This window comes from Cydia strobilella, chromosome Z (assembly GCF_947568885.1).
Source record: "Cydia strobilella chromosome Z, ilCydStro3.1, whole genome shotgun sequence".
NCBI classification, from domain to species: Eukaryota; Metazoa; Arthropoda; class Insecta; order Lepidoptera; family Tortricidae; genus Cydia; species Cydia strobilella.
The window spans coordinates 55,766,018-55,789,125 of record NC_086068.1 but is presented as its reverse complement, the minus strand read 5'-3'; the positions used below and the strand labels follow the sequence as shown (position 1 = coordinate 55,789,125).

The 23,108-nt window shown below is 40.5% G+C and overlaps 1 protein-coding gene and 1 non-coding gene across 2 annotated transcripts in view; both read right to left on the bottom strand.

Annotated features, from left to right (window-relative positions):
* Positions 1-2,789: 2,789 nt before the first annotated feature.
* LOC134755225 (uncharacterized) overlaps positions 2,790-23,108 on the bottom strand; it is a 74,835-nt gene continuing 54,516 nt past the window's right edge. The window contains exons 4-20 of the mRNA XM_063691748.1: positions 21,653-21,736; positions 19,556-19,693; positions 16,707-16,852; positions 15,636-15,835; positions 15,325-15,492; positions 14,927-15,077; positions 14,419-14,575; positions 13,310-13,420; positions 11,977-12,086; positions 10,819-10,933; positions 9,565-9,724; positions 6,400-6,611; positions 5,798-6,022; positions 5,395-5,543; positions 4,629-4,760; positions 3,603-3,733; positions 2,790-3,038 (exon numbers count right to left, since the gene is read on the bottom strand). Coding sequence (XP_063547818.1) covers positions 2,965-3,038; positions 3,603-3,733; positions 4,629-4,760; positions 5,395-5,543; positions 5,798-6,022; positions 6,400-6,611; positions 9,565-9,724; positions 10,819-10,933; positions 11,977-12,086; positions 13,310-13,420; positions 14,419-14,575; positions 14,927-15,077; positions 15,325-15,492; positions 15,636-15,835; positions 16,707-16,852; positions 19,556-19,693; positions 21,653-21,736 — 2,463 coding nt within the window. The 3' untranslated portion in view covers positions 2,790-2,964. The remainder of the gene's footprint in view (positions 3,039-3,602; positions 3,734-4,628; positions 4,761-5,394; positions 5,544-5,797; positions 6,023-6,399; positions 6,612-9,564; positions 9,725-10,818; positions 10,934-11,976; positions 12,087-13,309; positions 13,421-14,418; positions 14,576-14,926; positions 15,078-15,324; positions 15,493-15,635; positions 15,836-16,706; positions 16,853-19,555; positions 19,694-21,652; positions 21,737-23,108) is intronic.
* On the bottom strand, positions 22,088-22,226 carry LOC134755274 (U4 spliceosomal RNA). The gene has a single exon (XR_010129028.1). It is a non-coding gene; the product is annotated as a U4 spliceosomal RNA (small nuclear RNA).

The following is a 23,108-nucleotide window of genomic DNA, read 5'->3' as shown; positions in this document are numbered from 1 at the left end:
AGGAAATACGCATACGCAGCTCATCTACTTCAGCTGACAGATTTTAAACAAGAGATGTTTTCTAAGACTATACCAACCTCTTGTTTTTTCGACCGAAATTGTACTTTTTAAGGTTCCGTACCCAAAGGGTAAAAACGGGACCCTATTACTAAGACTCCACTGTCCGTCTGTCTGCCTACTGTGCGCGGGCGAGTCCGACTCGCGCTTGTTTTTTTATTGAATTTTTACACGTTGTAATGCCGTGAAAAAAACTCATAAATCGTGTGTAAAGCTAATATATAGTTTGTAAACTTAATTAATGTATGTTTATACTAAAAAAAGTGATAGGGATCTGACGAGATTTTTTTTACCCATTTATGTAGGAAAAAAGATATCACATAATTATATTCTTCCAAATAAATATGTCTCATTAATTTAAAGTATTAAAACGAAAACGTTGACGCGAAATGCATATAACCTTAAAATTTTACTATGGCGTCTTGCCTCCACTGCTAGGTCTTAAACATCCCTCTAAAATTATATTTACAACTAACTTTTACAAAAAATAAACACCACATTTAAGTTTATAATGCAAAATAGTAGAAAAGTTGTGAGATTCTTTAACCCTTCCAACGTCACGCGTATCGTAAACCTTATCGGAATGCAGGAAGGTTGATATTGGGCTGTAGCCGCGCGCGTCAGGTGACGTCTGGCGGTAATAAAAACACAATTGCAAGAAAACTTGGCAGTGTCTCAAACATTCTACCATTTTAGTTAAAAATACAATTCACAAGCTCAGTTTTACGTTAGTGTGTGCTATAATTCTAAAAAAAAACATAACTAAATAAGGCAAGGGTAATTCCCGCGTGAATGAAGAATTTCATACATTGACCCGCCATTTTTAGGGTTCAGTACCCAAAGGGTAAAAACGGGACCTTATTACTAAGACCGCTGTCCGTCTGTCCGTCTGTCTGTCTGTCTGTCTGTCACCAGGCTGTATCTGATGAACCGTGATAGCTAGACAGTTGAAATTTTCACAGATGATGTATTTCTGTTGCCGCTATAACAAAAAATACTAAAAACAGAATAATATAAATATTTAAATGGGGCTCCCATACAACAAACGTGATTTTTTTGCTGTTTTTTTCGTAATGGTACGGAACCCTTCGTGCGCGAGTCCGACTCGCACTTGGCCGGTTTTTTTTTGTTGCATTGACCGCCGGCGTAATCGGCAGGACGGAATTATATAGTTACGCGCGTGCGGTAGAGATAGGAAATAGCACATTGCGTTTTTCCTGGGCGTGTATACGGTCGTTTTGGCGTTACGCGCTATATTTTGCTACATTTGGTCTATACGCGCTTCCAAAAACGAGCTTAAAATAAGCGCATATAAAACGGCAGGGGTGGAGAGGGCGTAACTGACAAGCGGGGTAAGCCTGAAATTTCTCAGACTCAACATACCATAAGTTTTCGGAACGGTTTGTGGTGAGACTCCGAAAATACAGTATATAAAACAGTATTTCAGCGAATTTTGTAAACGTAAATCTCAGATTGTTAAATATACACGCACAGCTGAGCTTATGACGTACTTATCAAAATAATCAATCGCAAAGCGTTGTACACATTAACAGGTACAATTTAATTACTAAACCTAAGCCGGTAAATTAAAAAGCTCTTTAAACCTTTTATTTTGGCACAATGTTAGTAAATGTATATCAAAATATTATAAAGGAAAAATCTGAAATATCGCTTATATTTTCTTCGCACTATAGTAAAAATGTGTTGATTTACATTTACTCACGTACAAGAAAATGAGACACTATTATCTATAATAATTGTTATATTTATTACAAATAACATTATTTATATTATTGCCAAAAAAACATGTGCATATCGTTAATATAGAAAACCACTTTAAAATAAAGTGACTGATTCTGACGATGTAACTGGTATTTAAATATGTATATTTTTATTATCTATACAATATAAACGTTTTGTAAAATTACAGTATGGCCTTATTCAGCAGGCTTCGAAAATATCAATGCGTACTTTGCGAGTATGCGTTACAAAAATACTTTAATACCTTTAAATTCACTGGTACAATATATCCGGTAATTATATTAAGTCTTAATTAGGCTTATTATTATCTAAATAAAAATGTATAATGGACGGAATCGTAATAATACACATATACACTAAGTCATTTCTCAAAAGGCAGTGAGTTAAAATTGAGATATTATTTTGAGCTAATCATGCGTTTAAAATTATTTACCATAAGAATAATAAATACAGTAGAGCGTACACCAAACACGTTTCATAACATTTATTTTTACAATTTATCTTCTTGGGTCATATATGACCCATACAAATCACATTTATTCATTCAGTTGCCTACCTCTTTTATGGGGTATATGAAACATAGAAACCACTTAGAGTTAAACCAAGAAAAGTCTGCAGAGATTTTGACAGCACACGCAGTGCAAGTGTTATTTTAAACGTCAAACTTCTATAAAATTATTGAAGTGGTTTATGTATATATATATTGAAATCTATTGATTTAAATACATATTTTCCAATGCTTCTTTATTAATATCAAATAACGTGCTTCAGTACAAAATGAATCGGAAAAGTGACATTATTTTTTACATGTCATTGTTTTAAGTAGAAAACGAATAACATAAGGCGCGTGAAGGTTTTAATACCAAACATTTATGACGTATTAATGACACTGGCACTGCGTGTGCTGTCATAATTTCTGCACTTTTCTTGATCTAATTCGGGCAAATCCGTAGCACTACCGAATGTCAATTTTTTTCAAAAATTGACTGACGATGGAATTAGTCTTAGCAATTTCCGGAATCACAGACATACATCGGACGTATATTGCCATACTTTTTCAATGTTTATAGACTACAAATATTTGAATATTCTTATGGCATACTCTGGTGGGCCTCACGGACAATTTTGGGCTTTTTTTAAGTATCTTTACTCTCGCCATTCCCTGGAGGCTTGGAACGTGCGAACTTCGGATGAAGTAAATGTTGTCAAGCCTTGAGGACCTGCAAATGAACGTTAAATATATACAACTTTTTAGGACAATCTCGACGCAAATCGATAATTTTTTCTACTATACTATAGTCCTGTACAGCCTAAACTGGTCATTAAACAAGTTTTGTCAAAGATGTGTCAAAAAAGGAGTGCACCTGTCCATTTTCTTTGTCCAATGTGCATTGCGTCTAACTCTCTCGTTAAGCAAAATGTGAGACGCAAATACACATTGGACCAAGATATTGGACACATCGACAGATGGAATACCACCCTTAGTTATTTAATAGGGACATATTATATGGACGGTAAACAAATTAAATAATAAATAACTGGGCTGTTCGGAGCCTTTCACTGTTCCATCATCTCGGTCGCCTAGCGTGTCAACAAACATTGTAGAGTCATATGTAGAGCAACTAACACTGAGATATAAGTAGTTACCTCTAACGCGACGGCCTGGTTTGGGCGTTACGTCGCCTTCCGGGGCGGTCCACTGTTCCACCACCTCCGTCGCCGGCTGATTCAACAAGCGGTGTAGTCATATGTAGAGCAACTAACACTGAGATATAAGTAGTTACCTCTAACGCGACGGCCTGGTTTGGGCGTGACGTCGCCTTCCGGGGCTGTCCACTGTTCCACCACCTCCGTCGCCGAGCGGGCGAGAGAAGGCTGACTCACGGATCGATGAAGCGAGTGACGAGACCAGGGCCTGGAAAAAAAAACAAATATAGTGTGTCAACATAGACAGAGAGACTCATACTATCTTTGTCTTACACTAGTACTAGCACCCAAAAGAAAAGGATATGTATAGTTTTTTGTGTTCTTATTTACTGCCAATTTGGTTTGACAAACTATATAATCCAAGTACTTACAACAATATTAACGACAGGCGACGACAAATACGACGAGACGACTGGACAGAGTAGGTAGTTTCTTATATTTATATTTATAAGACGTAAAAAAATAGCAACACATGAAATGTCATTTCAGTCTACGGAATAGAAAAATAGACTATCGTATCGGCCAAATCATGTATCGTTACATCCCTAGTTCTAACTAGGGTTCTAACCCTAAGTAAATGACATTAACCTTTTTAACGCCACGCCTAACGTGCGCGGCGCGTTATCGTGAACCTTATCGGAATGCAGGAAGGTTTATATTAGGCTGTAGCCGCGCGCGTCAGTTGACGTCTTTGGCTGTCAAAGGAATAAACGAACTCACTGTTCTTCTCAAGGGCCTGACACTCTTTGATAGAGAAAGATAGTCTTATTGCGATTCCTATAAGAGGAAAGAGAAAATAGTGTCATGCTTTGTCCTTATCACCGACCGGGTGGCATCATATGGCGAGGCGATGGCGAAATACCGAAATCTATAAGAGTGAAAAAGGAAAAATCCTATGCTGCCCAAATTTTATATGAATATTCTTTCTCTTACCCCCGGTCGCTCGGTGGCGCGTCTATAACTACTTGTATATACTATGTCTATGGTTCTTCTTCGGGTTTTGTTTTCTGCCTACAAGTCAAACCCGCTTTTTTTCCAAACGTAGCTTTGATAATTGGCTATGCTATAATTTTATAGGCTTATAACCATCATCTAGTACTCACTGGTTCTGATGGAAGGGGTGTTCGGAATCGCTGTCATCGTCATAGTACCGGCCCAGCTGTGTGCCGGCAGATACCTCGGAATGGCTGTCAGCTTCCTCCCGTGCATAGTCGACCATCATCTCCGACATAGACCTGATTCACATAAACACACTTTTAGCGCGGCTGAGTGAGTAAAGTTTCATTTGGATGAGTGTCAAATACAGGATTCATTTGAATGACAATGATTACATAACTTAATGTTTAATCTCCAAACATTTCGTTCTAATTTCAAGGAATCTGTCACAATATTTACCCGAAGCCGAGCCACGAACAGTACAGCCGAGTGATCTATTATTTCGTGGCTGAGGCGGTACAGGGTAGGTCATTCTTACTAGACATGCGCGAAACAGTGCTTCATAAAGTAATGCTATATCACATTACTTTCTCGAAAACGTGATGTTTGAAGTAATGGTTGATGTCTCGGAATGATACGTAATGCCATATTACGCATTCGAGAGATATCATTTGTGATATTACGAGCATTACCTACACATGTCTAATTCTTACCTCATGGGACATTCTTACTTCATGGGACATTCATACCTCATGGGACATTCTTACCTCATGGGACATTCTTACATCATGGGACATTCTTACCTCATGGGACATTCTTACCTCATGGGACATTCTTACATCGTGGGACATTCTTACCTCATGGGACATTCTTACCTCATGGGACATTCTTACCTCATGGGACATTCTTAATTACCTCACGGGACATTCCTACCTCATGTCGACGTGGTCGCTGCGGTAGGAGGAGCGCCGGGAGCGGCCCGGCTCGCGGAGGGAGGTGGCGTCGCTATCGTACTCGTAGAGGGTAGGCAGGGAGCTGCGGCGCGAACGGGAGTCCCATTCGCTCTTCTTGCGGTAGCGGTTCTGTGGGAAAACGATTTAGTTATACAGTGTGGAAAGAATGAATGGGCCCTGGAGGGAAAGTACCTCAAAACCTTAAGTCAGCTCATTTTGCTTAAAGGAAACCTTACTTTATTTTCGAAAATAAACAAAACTGCATTCAATGATTTTTCATTTTTTTTATCTTCAATTTTGCTTGTCTAAAAATATTCTTCAATACAAAATATTCGATTGTAATATTTGCATAATTTAAAGTGTCATACAAGTTTAGCTGTTACCTTGGGTTTTTCTGGAGGAGGCGCCAGAATTCGTATGATGACCTCCCACTTGTGCGGGGTGTAGAGCGGTGCGAAGCGATGGTCGTGAGCCACTCTGGTGAACTCCTCACGAGTGGAGGAGCGAGCCAGCTCGCGACGAAGTGTTGACTCGTGAGTGATGAGCTCGCGCCAGCGGAGGCGTTCCTCGCGAGTGAGGCGGTGCACGCGCTCAGACTCTTGTAGGACCTTGATAATAGAAACAAATGTTAGAGGCAATAGGCACTTTTTTGTACAGAAAATTAGTACAAAGCGTCTCCGTTTGGTTATATCCTCCTAGCTTCAATTCACGTGTCCATACGCAGTCTTTTGTTACGGGTTCTATCTGATCACGCCTGTCTTTTGAAATAATTCTGCCAGGGACAAACTTGTCTTTCTTTATCAATATGGTAACGGGTGTCACTCTAAGTGCCAGTTGCACCATCCTCACTTGACAGACTGATAAACGTTACCCGGCGCGCCGCGGCGGTTTACTATGAAACTTTCCATACAATAAAATTTAGCGAACTCTAACGATGACAAACAGTTGGTGCAACCGACCCTAAATATTAAAAACTTTGATATACCTCGTCTTGCGCCTCAGTGCTAAGCACCCTAGTCAGCACGCTCCAGTTCTGAGGAACAGGGGGTGCTGGCACTGGCTCCGGTACATCTTCATCATCATCACGATACAGCGGGTTGCGGGCTGGCGGTAGCTCGGGCAGCAGCGGCAGGTTGGAGGGCTGGTACTGGGATTGCTTGATGAGTTCGGGGGAGAAGAGTTCAGGCCCGCCTTTGCCTGTGGAAGGTAAATTTGATTATTATTAGAAGTATAACTTTATAACTCTAACCAACTTATAAACTGTAATAGATGTCATATATTAAAGAAAAAGAGACGAAGCCCTCCAGTAATCTTAGTCTTAGGGCCCGTTTATCAAAAGCTTGTAGCTTGTAATACAAGTGGAAGTTTCTTTTAGACAGCTTTGATTAGAAAGGGACTTCCACTTGTATTACAAGCTACAAGCTTTTGATAAACGGGCCCTTAGTCTTACTAAGATGGCATATAGTCGAGAAATTGGGACTGGTACCGCCGTGGCGAGGCGGCCTAGGGGTTCATGGCGTTAGCCGCGATAGCTAAAGACGTCGATTAGAATCCGGCCTTCACCACTGGAGGGCTTCGTCAATTTTTCTTTAATAAATATATGACATCTATTACAGTTTATAATTTATATATAGTAGTGTGACAATATTTAATAAAATAATTTGATTTGTTTCCAAAGTTGTTTTAACCAACCACGAAACCGTCAACATATTAACAGCGAAGTCGGGAGGCAAAAGAGGGACGTGTCAGAATGTTGCTTTGGCAAATGGCCGAAACGCTGCTTCGAAAGCTTAACTTAAAAAATGCTTAACTTGTGTTTCTAGGATTTTTTACCGGGTGATCCTAATTTGGATTGACTTGTAACTCGTTGTAACTGTGACCCGTTTATCAAAAGCTTGTACCTAGCTTGTAATACAAGTGGAAGTTCCTTTCTAACAAAAGCTGTCAAAAAGGGACTTCCTCTTGTATTACAAGCTACGAGTATGGATGGTATAGAAAGGATCGCAATCTCTTATGGCAGAATTGTTGTAAAAGTGACCGCGTTAAGCTTTAAATAATAGTTCCTAATCCCTTGAGGTGTGAGTAATATAAGATATAGATATAAGTTATCGATGTACGTAGAAGTTAGTTACATTATAGACGTCCACAAGCAAGCACGTGTGTTTCAATTCTCCTCCGAGTCCCACGCTTACCGCATGGCGACCGTGACCTCGAGCGCGGGCTCCGCCGGGCCGCACGATGTTAGTGTCAGCGTTTTCGCCGTCTCGGTGTGAGCGTGTTTATTATAATATGGACTGCGTAAGCGGCAGTACTATAGACGATTAATACGTTACGGGCGATTTTCGTGTACGAGAAACACAGTAACTCAGGAGTGATGGGACAAGGATACAGCAAACAGGAGGAGAAGGAAGTTGTGATCACCCAGAACGCGGCTGGATCGAATGATGCGACAGACAGGAGCGAGCATCACACAATAGTCAATAACATCCTTGTAAGCGTTCTTCTCGTCGTACTCGCCTGCATCGGTTGCTGCGTCCTGTACAAGTTCTTCAAGAAGGCACAGCAAAAATACATACACAAAGAAGTCAGAAGAGAAGTTTGGGCACGAGTGCAAGCAAGGCTGTCCACGAGGAAGGCAGTTCCGGCCAAGGACGAGGAGGAAGGCGCATAAGCGGAGGATGAAAAGCGCGACGTTTTACATATAGTGTGTGTGTGAAGTGAAAAGTGTCGGAAGTGGAAAGCGTCGAAGATGTTAAGGGTATGGATTTAGAATTACAGACTATATATAATAAGTTAGAAAATATACGCGTATACCTACGGAAATTAGGCGAGGCTAGAAGGCAACTAAAACCCGGTCAGGAAAAAATTGACAATGCACAGTCGATATATGAGGACTATCGATCTTTAATCAATTCTGTTAATTTAGATAATCTATCTGAGTCAGAGGAGTGTTATATTTTAGAATTGTTGTGTGAAAAAATAGATAAGGCTTATAGTAAAATCTTACAATATAAAGTATCCGAGTGTGTAACCGAAAAACCAATTAAAATGGAGAAAAAATTCGAAATAAAAGAAGCGAACAGCTTAATACCTATTTTGGACGGGAAGGACGAGACCGTGGAAAGAATGATCTCCGGTATCGAAATGTTAGACAGTATATTGAACGAAAGTAGCGAGAAAAAATTACTAATTTCATTTGTCCTTAAAACACGAATTAATAAGATTGCACCACTAAAACTTAAATCGAGTTATGAAACGGTTATCGAATTAGTGTCTGATCTACAAAAATATTTGCACAACCCTCCTCCGAGTCCCACGCTTACCGCACCCTCCGGTGGCGCTAGTTAGGCTCTGGGACATGAGTATAACATGAACCATATAAGGCAACAAATAACCCGACCAAATTACGTAGGTTGTTTTTGGTAGTATTTCGGTGTATGGTGGCGCCGCCTAATTACTGTTTTTTGATGGACACTTTTCATACATAGAGATTTGGCTCCTTTATACAGTCTCCATGGCTACGAGCTTTTGATGGTAGAAAAAAAACATAACAGATTAGACAAACTTGGGACTACTTGTCCTCGTAAAATCAAAAGAGTTCGTGATTCAAGTTAAATAAAAATAGTATACAATTTCCGATATCTAAAATTGTGAGATAATTTCAAAGGCCATTATTTGATGTGTCAACTGCCAGTATAACGACAGGGGCCCGTAACTCAAAAGCTTGTAACTTGTAATACAAGCAGGGGTCCGTTTATCAAAAGCTTGTAGCTTGTAATACAAGTGAAAGTCCCTTTCTAACAAAAGTTGTCAAAAAGGGACTTTCAATTGTATTACAAGCTACAAGCTTTTGATAAACGGGCCCCAGATGTAAATTTTTGACAGCTTTTGTTAAGCGAGGTTTAGACTAGCAAGAACTTGCATGTAATTTACGTTATATTACGTTATCTGATCAAACTTTTGAATGCCGTTTACCTTAGTAGTCGGCAATGTAACATAAATTGCATGCAAGTTCTTGCTAGTCTAAACCTCGCTTTAGAAAGCGACTTCCACTGTATTACAAGTTACAAGCTTTTAAGAAATCTTTCCGTTAAGGCACCAACTTAATTGCCTAGAAAGTACCAGGATAACATAAGTGGTAAGAACTTACCTATATATTTCTGTGGTGGTAACGACAAAGGCACGCGTTCCATCTTCGGCGTGAGCGTCATGCCCGAGGCGCTGCTGATGTCGGAGAAGTTCTCCCATTGCGCTTCCGGTAGCGTGTGATTGCGGATCGTGACGTCAAACTGCGGGGGCGGCGGGGGCACCTGGGGGGGGGGGTACACGTTAGACATCCATTTGAACACACATGGACATTTGAGGAATTCGAAAACAATAGAATATCCAGATAACTAAGCGGGTCTCTATTGTTTCCTATATAGTTTTAAGTCATAATGTATTGTTTGTCCACATTTTAGTTAGTCATAATTTGGTTTTACTCAAAAACGCATAACTTTTCAGGATTGCCATAAAACAAACCTAACCTAACCTATCTATAGGATAACCTGAGGAAAATGTTAACGGTTTCAGAATTATGACTAATGATAATATGACAATCATTACACTATGACTTTCAATAATTATGTCAAACAAAGGGACCCCTAACTCAGCACATGGAAACCTTTGTGTCAAAAAGTCACTTGCGCGGGTTGCTTAAAAACGCGACCGCTTATCATGCCCATGAAATTCCCTAATGTGGCTCGCAAAACCAAACTTTGTCTGGAAGATGCGGTCACAGGATGCGCAATGGAGTTGTCCAGTCGATTTGCGGGTGTACGTGTAGGAGGGCTTAGGTCGTGTCCTGCGGACATGACGCTTAGCATCTAGGTCTTCCAGTCCGCTTATACTAAAATATTAGTGATTCCGAATGAATTGTGAAAATCGTGCATTCAGATCTGAGTGAAGTTCCTGATCCGCATTGGTATAACTCAAATCCTCTAGTACAATAATGAAATGAGGCCAGTGCCCAGCAATGGGGCATATATAAGACATACCTAACAAGCTAGGAGGATATAACCAAACGGAGTAGGCATTAAAAGGCGTTCCCCTCTGTCGAAAATAGTCGGCCAATGGTCATACAGAATGTATGGACTGACGTTTATCTGACATGCCTAATTTGACGTTATGCATACATTTGACGTTCCCCTCCTCCGCAAAATATGGCAGACTTTTTTTAGAGCAAATTACAGACAAGGCGTCTCCGTTGGTTATATTCTCCTAATCTAACTAACAAGGCATCGGGAAGCAGCAAACCTCATAATCATTATAACTTAAAAGAGATTCTGGCAAAAAAGAAACATGGGTATTTTGAACAGCGCATTTTGTAAGACCCCCACATCACAACCACAATTGAACTGAGTACCTGTTTGTATTCAGTGACCAGCCTCTTGTGCCGCTCTATGTCCTCAATTGTCTTCTTCTCCGTGATTGTGCGCAGGAACACGTCGTCGACCACGTGCGACGTGATCTCCGGTTTCCTGTTACAAAAAATATTATTAGTTCAGTCACATATCATGGTCATGTTAGCATTCATTCTCAACTACGGCCTCATCCTATGGGGTAACTCTGAAAGGGCATTCAAGCTTCAAAAGAGATATATACGTGTAATTGCAAATTGTAGTAGATTCCAGGATATTATCAGTTTAGTCAAGAGAAAACTAGGCGCTATGACCGTTTGCTTTTGACAACCGGGCGAGGGTTATGTAGGTCTGGGGCCTAGCGAATATGTTAATCGTACATCGACAAACGCTCTGTCGTTTAACAAGTTGGTGCATTTGTGCAGTGCTAGCTTGGACGGGCTCAGCCCACTTCTCTGACTCAGCTCCTAGTCAACAGGTCAACCCCATTGTCGAGCACTTTATCATCATCACTGCGTATATTAGAGACGATTTAGACAATGCTCATGCAAGACACATCGTGGTGACGTCTTGATGACTACGATGGCCGATGCAAGAGAAGCGTTTCGGGAAGAAGTTTGCAGTTACAACAGTCTCCAACGGCTGATTTGTGCTCAACCTACTACCACAGGGCGGACACGACATACATCAAAAATCATATGCGTTTCTATGTGTGAACGGCACGTCTGTACACGCGTCATGCGTCATTGTGTGAGTATTTAAGTTGCTTCTGAGCGGTCGGCAAACGGCCGTCAACGCTGTCGCGGGGCGAGGTAATTCGAGTCGGGGCGGGGCGGTGCGTGGCCGTTCTGTATATATTATTATACTATTACTTATTCTGTGCTACTACGTCGATAAAGTATGGAAGTTAAGCACGAAGCATGTCGTACAGATGTATACCATAATGGTTCCTATCGTATTTTCCCGGAAACGTTCGTATTTGTCATGCTACTTCAGTCAACCTCAGTACTTTTTGTACCGAGACTGACTGAAATAGCATGACACGTTCGTACGTTTCCGTGAAAAAACAATGAAAAATAATTAAATATGCAATACATCTGTACATTGACCCCTCTATAAATTTTCTGTAGTATACTTACTTTAGCTAGTTTCGTTTTTCTTACCTGGCTGGAAGGATAGGCGTCTCAGGAATGGGTTCGAGGCTCTCCATCAGGACCTCATGCTCCTCTGTCTCCAGACGCTCGCTCATCACTGGTGGCGGTGGCGGCGGTTTCTGCACAACCGTTGTATAACATTATTGACCGAGCGGAGCGAGGTCTTAAAGTCAACTAGGGGTGATATTTTTTTCATGTTGATTTGTTAATTGGGTCAAACGCATTTCAGAAAAGGACAAAACTATTAAAGTTAACGTCTCGGGTACATTTACAATATTTATATCAAGTATTTCTCATTCGAGTTTCAAGAAATGAGGAAAATTAACCCGCCAAGAAATTAGCTTTTGATTCTCTTAACTTCGCGGTGTCTACAGGATAGACGTGAACGAGTTAACCATACAATAGAATGTGTATGATCCTATTGTATTTGGCGAAACGCCTAATTTCAACCAACGGTGCTCGTGATATTGTAATAAGTATTTGGAACATTAGAAGCCTGAAATTGCCATAGTTGACTCAAATACCTCGCTTTTATACACATTAACAATCTGCGGTTCAGCAGGAACATATTATTATTGAAACTAGAATAAGGTAAGTACGAATTTATGTGTTTGAGGTATTAAGTTTATGATATTATTTATTTGAAGTGGCCAAAAATTTTTTTGTATATTGATTGAAACAAATCTAAATACGGTAAGTTGCAAAAATATTTAAGCTGATGCAGTATAGTGTGAATAATTTTCTAAATAATGTTTCTAGGTTTCGTAAGGGAGCGTGCGTGAACTGTAGAGGGCAGCACCCGTTTACAAGGTTAAGTTTTGATTTAAACATTGTGCAAACACCTGTAAAACATTAACTTTTATCAATAATGTCTTGTATCTTGAATCAAATCGCCCACGCCTACGGTCCCGATATAGGGAAGCTAATGTTGTGTCTAGTATAGAAGCGAAAATAGTTTCGAATGTAATCGCATAAGCTTTTATACTTTTGTCACAGGGCGGACTCGCTATACATCAAAAATCACTTGCGTTTCTATGTGTGAACGGCACGTCTGTACACGCGGCATGCGTCATAGTGTCTTACTCACACTATGACATGCCTTGTGTACAGACGTGCCGTTCACAGAGACACACGCGTGCTTTAAAACAGTACTGAGCGGTCAGCAAAAGGTCGTCAATCTGCTGTCGCGGGGCGAGGTAATTCGAATCGGGGCGGGGCGGTACGTGGCCGTTCTGTATGATGATACTAAAATTACTTATTCTGTGCTTTTGTCAGGCTACTATCTTAAGCAGATCACATTGTTTATATTTTGGCCACTTCTGTTACATTAACATGATCATACCTTGATATGGAACATCCTCGCATGCGACCGGTCAGTGACCTCTGTCACTGAGTGTGTGTCCGTCATCTCCGTGTTGAGGGAGACGATGGAGCGCGGCCGCCGTGCCCATTCCTGGTTAGTGATTGGTTAGAAATGTAGATGATGTGATTGGTTGGGTGGGGTGGTTGGTGGTTTTTGATTGGCCGATTTCGTTGGTTGACAACCAGAATGTGGTGAATATTTCGTACCGTTCGTCTTATTTGTATTTGTGCAGTCTTACTTGTACACAAATATGATCAGCTCCAAGCTTTTGTAAGATAAAATTTTTATAATAGGTATGATTGTCAACTAACGATATGACCAACAAAATTATCATTAAGTTTAGAAATGATTCGTTACACAAAAAACACACGCTCACACACAAATTAATTCACTAATGTGATGATAATTAAACTTGAACCCGAATTAATGTGATCGATTGTAATGTGCCAATTAAACATTAGATTTTTGTTAAATTTTGAAAGTGCACACGATTATGATGAGGGAGAGATTTTGTTAACCATTAAAAACTTCTGAATTATCCTTAATTTTTCTGGTCCCCTGGTATATTGTATATAAAACCTTATTCTTCTTGTTTTATAAGAAAAGGTCCATTACTGCGTATGTTGTCCCCACACTGGCCTAATGTGGACTGTGATACATTCTTATAGAAGACTCCATCTTACCTATCAAAACCTAAGTTGTATACAAGCAAAACTATATTACTTTACTTCATCTACTAGCTTGCTAGTAATGTCTCATGTACCACCTAAAATTTAACATGTCGGAAATCTGAAACGTAGGTATCATCTTCTATTTCGGGAATCTCCAAGCTTTTAGACCCAAGCGTCACATTGCACTTAAGATAAATTCGTGCGTACTTGGTTTTAATGCTTGTATCTTGTACCTCCGGCTCTTCGGATTAGAAGGGCTCGAAGTCAGATGCTAGCCCGTAGTATAAAGATTCCAGATTTAAATCGAAACCCGAACTACATAAGTAAACAGTGTAAACACCCCTAGATCTTCCCTTCCCTCATTCTCATACCCATCGAAGACCCAAGCACTCTCCATGTTACATGATCCCCTAGTACCTGTCGGTCCCTGCTGACCTGCGAGTAGAGCTGCGCGGGGCGGGGTGGGCGCGCGGGGGGCGGCAGGTGAGCTTGACGCGCAGGCAATGGTAGCGCTACAGGCGACACCGTGCGGAGGGACTCTTGGCGTTCATGCTCTTCTAGTATCATGGTTTGCCTGTTGGGAAAGTCAGATTATAGGTTAAGATGATGGGTAAGGGTCCCCGGCAAGCTCGGTTCTCTATACAAACGTAGTTACGCTCTCATTTTAAAACGAGTAGCTAGTTTGCTCTGAAACTTTGTACTTACAATAGGATAAGGTATATCTATGTCTGTAATTAGTTCATGTAGCTTCAGATACCATAGTAAAAAAATACAGCGAATTTAAGTTTTTCATATAAAACTGGTTTTGCTCTATTTCTTTTGTTTTATAAACTGGTGGTAAAACAAATGTATGGCGGGCGGCGCCAACGTCGAGCGTAACCGATGGTAGCATGCGTTTCGGGGCCTGTGCGTAAGAGATGCTAACCTGATGCTGCCGCCGTCGGTCTCCGTGGGCGTCAGAGTCGACGGTGGAGACGGTGGTGCCGGGGGACGCTGCACGCGCACGCGCACGTCGAACGCCGGCGCTGCGTGCAAGCGCCCGTTAGATGTGATCGTTTCGTGCGTTTCGCCGTAACCTAGTTAGTTAGTTAGGTTGTGTTATAAATGTTATAAATAATTATTACACGTTTTTAAACGAAATGGGACAATGTAGCATTAAATAAACTTGAATTTCCTCCGCGACGATTTACTTTGGGTACCTACGGAACCCTATAAAATCTAAATTAATCGAGATTAAGAAGTAATGAATGTAAAATGGTTTGTTTACATTATTTGCAAGTTTTATTGAGGACTTTATACTTCTCGTTACATATCAACCCTTACCTTCGCTATGGTACTCGTCAATCATAAACGCCTGGTTGGTGTGCGCGTGTTCGGCCTCGCTCGGGGTCTCCGACGGGTAGTCAGACGGTATCGTGTCCGAGGCCACGCTGGCGCTTTCGGCCTCCGCAGCGAGCGGGTAGACGGGGTGGGCGCGGGGGATTTTCACTTCTGTAAAGTAATGATAGATACAGGTACGTTTTCTATTTCCTTTCTCCTAGAGCTCCAACTAACATGCCAAGAAAGAACCATTTTAAGATCAAAGCTTTTATGACACATTTAAATAATGTGAAGTACGTGGTAGTTGTTCGTACCTTGTATACTTTCTCTGCTAATTATAGAAGCAGAAGAGTCATCGATCAACCTCCTCGGGGCGGGAAGCGCGCGCCTCCTCAAACACAGGTAGGACACGCCCAGACCCAGCAGCAGAAGGGTTAGGAACAAGATGGCGCAGATGATCATGAGGATGTGGGTGCCGGCGAGCGGCGCCGCGGCTGGCAGTGGCTTTTCAGGTCTGAAAAGATGGAATTGAAAATTGAATGCTCAGTATCAAACTACAAACACGCCTACAGACAAACTACAAATTGATAGATACATACACAAACAACGACGTCGCAACAATAGTTGACATGCAAACGTCACTTTTGGATTTTAGGTCCTACCTTATAGTACTTCTTGAGGACAATGAAATTTAAATCATATTCAATTGGAACAGTCGCTTTTGCTTTGTTTCATTAAATTTTCAAAAAACGCCATAACTCTAATCCCTACATTATAGGTTCAAATTACAGTGGCAAATTTTGGAATTTTAATTTGTATGGCGAGGCCTTAAAAGGTTATATATAGTTTGGTTTTTAGTAATTTTCATAGGCTGGTATTGGCCCAAATAAAGGACCGAAGGTTTTTTTCACCACACCAGCTCATAGAGTCTTTTTTTTATTTTTAAGAAACTATTGAGAAAGTAATCTAATACAATTTTTTAATTGTTTCGTCATCTGCCAGAATTTACTTAGCCCCATTGTAAAACAAATTATTATCATTCTAGTGTTACTAAAGGGGCATTCCACGAGAATGTCCCTTACGAAATGCTTTTGCCTTGTATGGCAGCTAATTCAATCAAATCCGTGAAGCTAGAAAATATACCGCCAATTTGTTAGCAAATTCATGAAATATTACCAAACCCAATATCATTTTCTCAGCCTTTTCAGAACTATTACTATTTAATGTAATTTTTTAATTAGGTTAAGTTAATTATAATAGAAATTCAAACACAATGTTTATTGTTATACTGAATAAATATATGAATATATGAATATTAGAAGCACGGCGTATCGTAAGGGACATTCTCGTGGAATGCACCTGAAGTGATTTGCCCTTGCACTTACACATTGATACGAGGTTCGGAGATCGGCGGCGGCGGGACAATCGGCGGTGGATATCTGCAGACGATGGTAATGACTTCGTCTCCGTCCATCTCAAGGCCAGGATGGAAGCGGACCACGATGTTGTTGGTGAATACGCGGAGAGGATCCTGCATGTAAGTTTAAGTTGTGAGAGTTTTGGAAACAACTAATTGGTTATACAACATTTATTAAGAGGAAGAACTATCGCGCATGATACGTTATGCACTTTGCGTCATATACCATTGCAATTTAAGAGAATCGCCGAATCGGCCGAATTTCCCCTTCCCATACAAACGTAGTTTCGTTCTCATTTGAAAACTACGTGTTGGATTGTAACATTTGTAACTAATCTTTGCATGTACAATGACATGAAGTATATCTAGGTTTGTAATTAATTAGTTAATAAACTCCAGTTTATAAAACAAACGAAATAGAGCAAAATGTAGTTTTGTATGAAAAACTTAAATTAGCTGTTTGTTTTTTTTACTATGGTATCTGAAGCTACATAAACTATTTACGTACCTAGTACAAAGTTTTAGAGCAATCTGGCGAGTACTTTTAAAATGAGAGCGTAACTACGTTTGTAAGGAGAACCGAGCTTGCCGGGGACTCTTAACAATGACTAGCGACCCGCCTCGACTTTGCACGGGTTGCACAAAACCGTAACAGAATCACTTTATTGATAGGTTAAAGCCGCATGAAAATCATTTCAGTAGTTTTTGAGTTTATCGCAAACATACAAACACAGACAGACGGGGGGGGGGACTATTTTATAAGCTGTATTGATACAGTCGCATTGCATTGAGTAGGATGAAACAAATACAGAGCTCTTAAGCACAGGGCGGACACGCTATACATCAAAAATCACTCGCGTTTCTACACGGCACGGCACGTCCGTACACGCGTCATGCGTCATAGTGTAAGTTGCTTAAAAATAGTACTGAGAGCACGCCAGAAGTCCGCCAGATTTTTGTCGCGGGGCGAGGTAACTCGAGTCGAGGCGGGGCGGTGCGTGGCCGTTCTGTATGATAATACTATTACTTATTCTCTGTCTTAAGGATGAATCACGTTAGAACGGTTCGTGTCCGGGCTGAGGCGTCAGACACTTAGTTTTCTATGGATAGCATCACGTGATCACTGATCACCCGTCATAGAAAAAGGAACTGTCAGGTGCCTCAACCCGGACATAGACCGTTCTAGCGTCAGTCATCCTTGAAGTATACGGTACAGCTCGCTGACAGACAGACAGACAGCCAATGCTTAGTGATAGGGTCTCCTTGGTCACCCTTCGGATACGACATCCTAAAAATGCTAGCGTTCAAATAAATTGATAGACATGATGTAACAGCAGTAAATAACAAGAAACCGGACAAGTGCGAGTCAGACTTGCCCACCGAGGGTTCCGTACTTTTTAGTATTTATTGTTATAGCGGCAACATAAATACATCATCTGTGAAAATTTCAACTGCCTAGCTATCACGGTTGATGAGATACAGCCTGGTGACAGATAGACGGACAGACGGACAGAGGAGTCTTAGTAACAGGGTCCCGTTTTTACAGGGTACAGAACCCTACAAATTGGTAAGTAAAAAACGTCGAACAGTTTTTTACATAAACTAAAATCGCGCAGCATCCAACAATAGCATTTCGCGGTGCATTAAAGTGATAATGCCTTACATTATCTTTATATAATTATATATACATTTAATGTATACATGTGTGTATATTACAGTGAATATTTTTCTCACAAAATATTTCAATGATTTAAGTAGGGACTTGTGTAATAAGTTTTTTTACAGACAAATTATTATCTATCAAAACAATTCGCATACGAGTTTTGCGTAATGTTGAGAATTTCGCTATGCAAATTGGAAGAAAATACCTACATTTTTAGTGTTTTTATAAATAAAATTATAATATCGTATAACATAATACAGGAAAATACATAATAAACTGCATTCTCTTGAATAGAGCACTATAAAAAATCATTTATATTAAAAACTTTCTATATACATACAGCGCCACCTCAGTTACAACAAAAAAACCGCGTATCTCTTAAAGTAAAATGTTACACAAAAGTAGACAAGTACATCAGCAGAGAAAAAATAAATTGACGCTGCTATAATGGCTACAAAGGAACACCACTCAGCATACGCTCTAGTAACACAACAGCGCTGGTCTTCCGTGCAGCCCAGGGCTTGAGGATAGCTTAGCCCCCGAGGAGCCCCGCTGCTCAACTGGTAAATCTTGTGCTAACCTGTCTGGTCCCACATCCCTTCAGTGGCAGCTCAAGTTTGTACGGATTCGCGCCCTTGCCGACCACCTGGCAAGCTGAGTGACGGTCGAAAAGTACAACTTGTACTGGAAAGCCGAGTGACGGTAGAAATGTACAACTTGTACCAACCTGTCTGGTTCCACATCTCTTCAGTGGCAGCTCGAGTTTGTACGGAGTCGCGTCCTTGCCGACCACCTGGCAAGCTGAGTGACGGTCGAAATGTACAACTTGTACTAACCTGTCTGGTCCCACATCCCTTCAGTGGCAGCTCTAACTTGTACGAGGTCGCGCCCTTGCCGACCACCTGGCAAGCTGAGTTACGGTCGAAATGTACAAGTACCAACCTGTCTGGTCCCACATCCCTTCAGTGGCAGCTCTAACTTGTAGGAGGTCGCGCCCTTGCCGACCACCTGGCAAGCTGAGTGACGGTCGAAATGTACAAGTACCAACCTGTCTGGTCCCACATCCCTTCAGTGGCAGCTCTAACTCGTACGAGGTCGCGCCCTTGCCGACCACCTGGCAAGCTGAGTGACGGTCGAAATGTACAAGTACCAACCTGTCTGGTCCCACATCCCTTCAGTGGCAGCTCTAACTTGTACGAGGTCGCGCCCTTGCCGACCACCTGGCAAGCTGAGTGACGGTCGAAGTCCGCGTACGCGATGCCGTAGAATTTCTCGTTGAATTTTAGCTCGATCTGAAATAATGAAATAATCAAATTAACATAAGCACTGAAGTATTCACTATGTGCATATCTAATATATTAACGTGATCACCTGTCATGTCATAGAAAAGTAAGCACCGGAAGCTCCGGCCCGGTCACGGCCCGGTCTAACGTGAGTCATCCTTAATTGTAGTTAGATAAGATATTTCGTACGCCAAAAGGCATATCATAGCTGTTCCTACTAGGTTACCACCTTATTTATGTACATATGATGAACTAATAAAGAAATTGATTGATCGATATGTGTCATCTACTATCTCTTCTACATTGTGCAATGTACAGAAGGATGGTGTCATCTAAAATTGAAACACAACTATAGCTACATTTATTTACATGTAGCTATAGTTGTTGGTGTCTAGTTGTTCCCTACATTATTTTCTTTCTATCAAGACCGACTTCGAAAAAATCGTAGTTGCATAAAAATGCCACCTACCTAAGACCAATACAAAGGTTACGAAACGTCGAAAATTCAGTTAGATCGCATCTGGGTACTAAAACATACATCTCAGAAAAGTAACAACGTAGTGTGAATGAAGCTCTTGTGTCGGCAACGGAAAAAAGAACCTATATGTCTACCATTTATCTCAGGCGGTTGATAAAGAAGTAGCGAAATTGTGTTCCAATAGAAAATAACAACTTCTTACCGATCGCCTCAGAGCAGGAATCTGAACCGGTTTTTTGGAAAAACTTCGAAATAACCATATATTTCGAATTATTTATACTCCAAATTTAGGATTTAGTTGTGTTTTAGGTAAAGACTTCGTATATTATTAGATTGCCCAATCAGATTTGGAATAATTAACAAAAAACGAAAAAATACCGGTTTCGTTCCCATACAATAAATACCGGTATCCGATCCCTGCCTCAGACCTATACATAAAGGTCTGCATTTGTGACATTTCCAACCAAAAGGTACCACATTGTTGCTTGTCAATAAGGTTGATTTCAAATTGAAGCTGTATGGAAATAGCGCCTTATTGACAACCGACAATAAGTACCCTTTTGATTGAAAATGGCACATTTAATGCTACCCCAGTGTTATTTAGTTCTTAATATTTTTATACAAATAAATATTTTTGATTTTTGATACATAAAAGTGTCTAGAGTCAGAGCAAGTAACTCGGTGGCGATTTTGATCGCAAACTGTGAAAGTGAAATTATTGTATCTAATTATTTTACGTGACCCTTGCACAGTCTGTTCTATCATAATCTCTGGCGAGTTGCCTTTGTCTCTACCGCAATAGTCCCTTGTGAAAAGAAGCACACAATACACTAAAATAGTCAAGGCCCCTTTATGACGACTAATCAGTTATGCAACGCGTTAAAACGAACGGCAAACAGACGGGCGTCCGTCGACCGTTAGACGCGCCGTTAATCTTTGACCGGCGGTTATTGCAGCGATAGGGTTTTATTTTAGTTTGTTTTTTACGGCGATCGAGTCTAGTCGGCCAGTTAGAATCTCCAAATTTTGATTATAAACATTTCTCATTTTTACCCGAATAGGGTATTTGACATTATTTTATGAATGGTATCAGTCAATCAGGTTTGTTTTGAGGATCCAAATGTCTGTATGGGACCCATTGCCTTAAAGCTACAAAAGTCACAAATGATGATCAAAGTCTGGCACCCGCACTTTACTGACGAAACGCTTCTAACAAAATGGCAATACATCGTGACGTCACCATGTAACGTTGCTATTGCTTAGAATTCCTATTCGATGTATGGAAAACAACGAAATTGCGATTTTGTCGGTGAAATATTGCGTTTATGTATATTGTTGCTTTACATTTTTTTTTTATGAAATGTGAGGAATCGAATGGTACCATTATTTTTTATTCCTTTTTTGAAACATTTTTTAAACAGTTGTATTATTTTATGATTACCAAGTAAATAAGATACGTGTACATCAACATCTAATGATATAATACTAACCTGCATTGATCCGGCAGCGCAGTTCAGAGCCGCCTTCGTCCGGTTCAAAAAGATGACGGGGCTCAAATCATCCAGCTTTGTGACCTGAAATAGACATTACATTTTAGACATTTTAAGTTACCCTTTGAACGCCATCCTATCTCTGTTTAGCCCTGTGGTTGAGTGGTAGAGAACGCCCTTAGGCATTAAGTTTGCCATTTGTACATTATTTTTGCATTTTGTGCAATAAAGTTTAAATAAATAAACAACTATACCTACCGTTATAAATTTTAGTTGGGCTCCCATACAACAAATGTGATTTTTTTGCGTAATAGTACGGAATCCTTCGTGCGCGAGTCCGACTCGCACTTGGTCGGTTTTTAGTATAAGGTAGCTCTAGCCAGTAAGTAATTGACGATTTACCCTCCACTATGACGAATTTTTAGTGATTTTGAGGCCTTTACGGCCATTCAAAAATTGCCATAGCGGACGGTATTTCACGTCCACACGGCGGGGTATTGGTAAAGTTTTCAACTAGCAATAATCGCACCTCGGATAAACCTCATTGGTTACGATATTGCCTCTGCGCAAAGTTAGCGTTCCGACAGTATGGAGGGCGGGTCATGAAACTACGATGCACTAACGATAGCGAGATCTATCTCGACGCCAGCGCCATCTTGTGACAAATGTTGTAACTAATTTAGATATACGAAAATGGTGGCGTGATCCCTTGGATAATTTGTACATAGTTACATACTATTAAAGCTTTATTTTACTAATTTTAATACATTACCGGATATTTATTTATTATGGCAAGACCAACTTTGAGATTTATGTATAATAAAGTTACAAAGATAATTGGGAAACTTTAGCAGTAACATAACAATGTAATCTTTTGTAACCTTTATTGCGTTTACAATAAGGTCTACATTGTCTACAAACAGTTATTATTGGTACGTAAATATGAAAGTATTTTCACCCTATCATTACTCTATCTACTATGTATTCCGTGGAACGCACACGTATAATTTTATATTTAGCTGCGCAAGCGGCGCATAAATCTAAAACACTAATTATTCCTCTGGGCTATGTGGGTCTGTGTCCATGATATAAGGATACGTCTTTGCCTTGTTAATACTTAGATCGTGTCGGACAATTTCGTTCGTTTTTAGGGTTCCGTACCCAAAGGGTAAAAATTTGCATGTCTACGTTTGGAATAAAACTAAGAGACCGATGCAGACTCACAGATATTAGGAAAACCACCAAAATAGAAGATGTTTCCCAGAGAATCCGAACGCTCAAATGGAAATGGACAGGGCACATGATGCGCTTACAAAAAGGCAAATGGACAAAAGATGTCACAGAATGGTACCCAAGAGGAAAGAAAAGACCCCAATGTAAACCATCCAATAGATGGGAAGATGACTTTCCTGAAGACTGGAGAAGACTCAAAAAACCGCGATGAGTGGCGCCGCCT